Source organism: Galeopterus variegatus, unplaced genomic scaffold, assembly GCF_000696425.1.
Source record: "Galeopterus variegatus unplaced genomic scaffold, G_variegatus-3.0.2 Scaffold2430, whole genome shotgun sequence".
NCBI classification, from domain to species: Eukaryota; Metazoa; Chordata; class Mammalia; order Dermoptera; family Cynocephalidae; genus Galeopterus; species Galeopterus variegatus.
Genome location: NW_007728541.1, coordinates 220,379 through 221,582, shown reverse-complemented (window position 1 = coordinate 221,582; position 1,204 = coordinate 220,379). Strand labels below are relative to the sequence as shown.

General features: G+C 46.1%; 1 protein-coding gene across 1 annotated transcript in view; it reads right to left on the bottom strand.

The window, feature by feature from the left end:
• TNFRSF11A (tumor necrosis factor receptor superfamily, member 11a, NFKB activator) overlaps nucleotides 1-1,204 on the bottom strand; it is a 94,712-nt gene that overhangs the window by 66,231 nt on the left and 27,277 nt on the right. The window contains exon 3 of the mRNA XM_008581670.1: nucleotides 301-426. Coding sequence (XP_008579892.1) covers nucleotides 301-418 — 118 coding nt within the window. The 5' untranslated portion in view covers nucleotides 419-426. The remainder of the gene's footprint in view (nucleotides 1-300; nucleotides 427-1,204) is intronic.

Below are 1,204 nucleotides of genomic sequence, written 5' to 3'. Positions count from 1 at the left end.
CGGGAACCAGTCTCCACATGGGATCCGAACCCTCGGCAGGAGTGCCGCTGCGCTCCCAAGCAGCGCACTCTCCAGTGCGCCACCGGGCCGGCCCCTAAGAGAAGAATTTTAATACAAGTCTTCTGGAATCTAAAACACATTTTTCTGGGGGTCTTAGGTCATAGCTTCTTCCTATGCCCCCCCCCCCCAAACAGCATTGGCTGTATCTGAAAATGTTTATATGGAATAGGAGATTAGAAAGAAAAAAGCTGGACATGGGTTTCCATGCTCCCCACTGACACGCTGATGTGACTAACTCACCTGTATCACAAACTTTATGCAGCAAGCATTTATCTTCTTCATTCCAGGTATCCAGGTATTCATCCAGGCCACAGGGAAGACATACACTGTCAGAGGTAGTAGTGCATTTAGAAGACATGTACTTTCCTTAAATTAGAAGGGAGAAAAGTGCACCAATCAAAAAACAAAACAACGACAAATAAAAAGCAACACAAAACAACGAAAACAAAATGCACCAATCTACTGGGCCAATTTATCTGACCATGATTCCAGGAAGCCCCCCGAAAATGACATGATACGTGAGACGAGGCCACACCGCACAGTGAATGCAGTACCCAGGCTCCTCAGGCCCCTCAGCTGGCTAAAATAATCTCTCCTGGGTTTGCTGTGCCTGTGGTCACAGCGATCTCTCAGTGCTACTAAGTAAAAAACCAGCCATCCTTTGTACCCCAAAACTCTGCTGACTAAAGAGAACTATGGTTTTAAACTGGGCCCTGCAGAACTTGAGGGGTTCCCTGGAACCCACTAAGGGAATAAGGGGGCTAAGCAAGAGGAACTCCATGACCCAATCCCATCTTCAAACTCTTCTCTACCTTCAATCTGGATAGTTAACTTCTTGTGTCCTACATACACTATGTGCTCATGGTTACTTAGTTTGGCCAGAGTAATCACATCCACACACACAATCGCACACACACTTGAAAATCACTGAATCTTAGTTCTGCACATCCAAGAAATATTTATAGCCAAAATATCAAAAGGTTCTTGTTATAAAGTAAGTCACCTTCCCCTTCTCTCCCCTGAACAATGATAGAGCAAGGACCCAGTGGAATAGGGACTTCACTGGGGTTGTAGAAACACTCCGCCACACTTCTGACAGAACTACTTCAGGAAGCTGACAGCCAGTCCACCTTCTGCTCCTCAG